Genomic DNA, 1,368 nt, shown 5'->3' with positions numbered 1-1,368 from the left:
TTCACATGAAAATTACTCTGAATTAAAAACACTGATCATTTATTGAACAGGATGGAATCATTTCAGGTTTAAAGAACTTTCAGAAGCTTGATTTCTAAATATTAGCGAACTTTTCCTTTAACAAGAAGCGATTTGTCTCGATGTTTATCTGTCGGCACATGAACCTTTTTTCAATGCTCTGAATTAGCACATAATGTTTATGAAATCAATGTAAACTTCACATTTTTCCCCAGGTGACATGGATATTAGAATTAAAAGCACACTCTGGAAAAAACAACCACTCTTTACAGGAACGTCTTGATTAAAGGAATAAAGGCTGTTTGTTCTTAATAGGTTTTATATCAGGTATTTTCCTGTAGAAACTTTTTGTAGCTGATTGTTTTCTCCTGTGTCCTGAAGGTCTGAGCTCCAGGTCGCTGGTCTCCAGTCAGCAGGTGTCAGGACACTCCTCAGCAGGTAGGAGGAAGCATCAAACCCAGAACAAGAAAAAAAAAATTTAATTCAATGTGTTCTTATTTAGAAGGCAGTAAAAATGATTAATTCGCTTCTTTTTTTTATAAAATAAAAAAACAAACTGAAAACAGGACCATCATTTATAAAAAAAAACATACAAAAACAGGCATTGCAGAAAGCAAACACTTCTGGAAGAGGATTAGGGCAACTGAAAAAATAAAAAAAGTTAGCTGATTTTTACATTTTATTTCAGTGTAAAAAATTTGACTTTAACCTGTCATAATTCTGACTGAATTCTGCCAGCTAACAAACATGTTAGCATTCAGCCCTAGCCATGTCTGTTTTAGAGACTAGCTCTCTTGTTTTAATCACCTTCTGCTCTTCCATTAATGAAATGTTATCACTGGGGGCCACTCAGGTACGTAAAAAGTCAAAGTCAAAGTAATTCCATCATTTTCAACAGAAAAAAAATAAATTTTATATATATATTTATATATATATACATGTATATATATATATATGTATATATATATATATATGTATATATATGTATATATATACCTATATATATTTATACATACATACATACATACGTACTATGTCAGTAGGTAACACCGACGACGCCGGTACAGGTGACCGTGTGTTCAATTCCCAGTACGGACATCCAGGTGGACCCTTAGGCAAGGTCCTTTGTGCTTAGTGGCCTACCTCAGGCATGAGTGAAACCGCAAATACAAGAGCCATACCGGCTCGGACGTCGCCCGGGTTAAAAAGGTCCGCGTCAGTTGCCAGGGAACCAGTAACCATTACAAAAGCAGATTTCCAAGAAAGAGCGGCAGGTATGAAGAGCTGGACAGCAATAGGCCCTGACATGATCCACACCTACTGGCTCAAAAAACTAACTGCACTTCATCC

At 36.0% G+C, this 1,368-nt stretch overlaps 1 protein-coding gene across 1 annotated transcript in view; it reads left to right on the top strand.

The window, feature by feature from the left end:
- Positions 1–1,368, top strand: part of znf608 (zinc finger protein 608) — an 86,443-nt gene that overhangs the window by 81,214 nt on the left and 3,861 nt on the right. Inside the window, exon 7 of the mRNA XM_015374548.1 lies at positions 400–456. Coding sequence (XP_015230034.1) covers positions 400–456 — 57 coding nt within the window. The remainder of the gene's footprint in view (positions 1–399; positions 457–1,368) is intronic.

Source organism: Cyprinodon variegatus, unplaced genomic scaffold, assembly GCF_000732505.1.
Source record: "Cyprinodon variegatus isolate N-32 unplaced genomic scaffold, C_variegatus-1.0 Scaffold105, whole genome shotgun sequence".
Taxonomy (NCBI): Eukaryota; Metazoa; Chordata; class Actinopteri; order Cyprinodontiformes; family Cyprinodontidae; genus Cyprinodon; species Cyprinodon variegatus.
The sequence above is the reverse complement of the archived record's forward strand: the minus strand, read 5'-3'. Positions and strand labels throughout refer to the sequence as shown.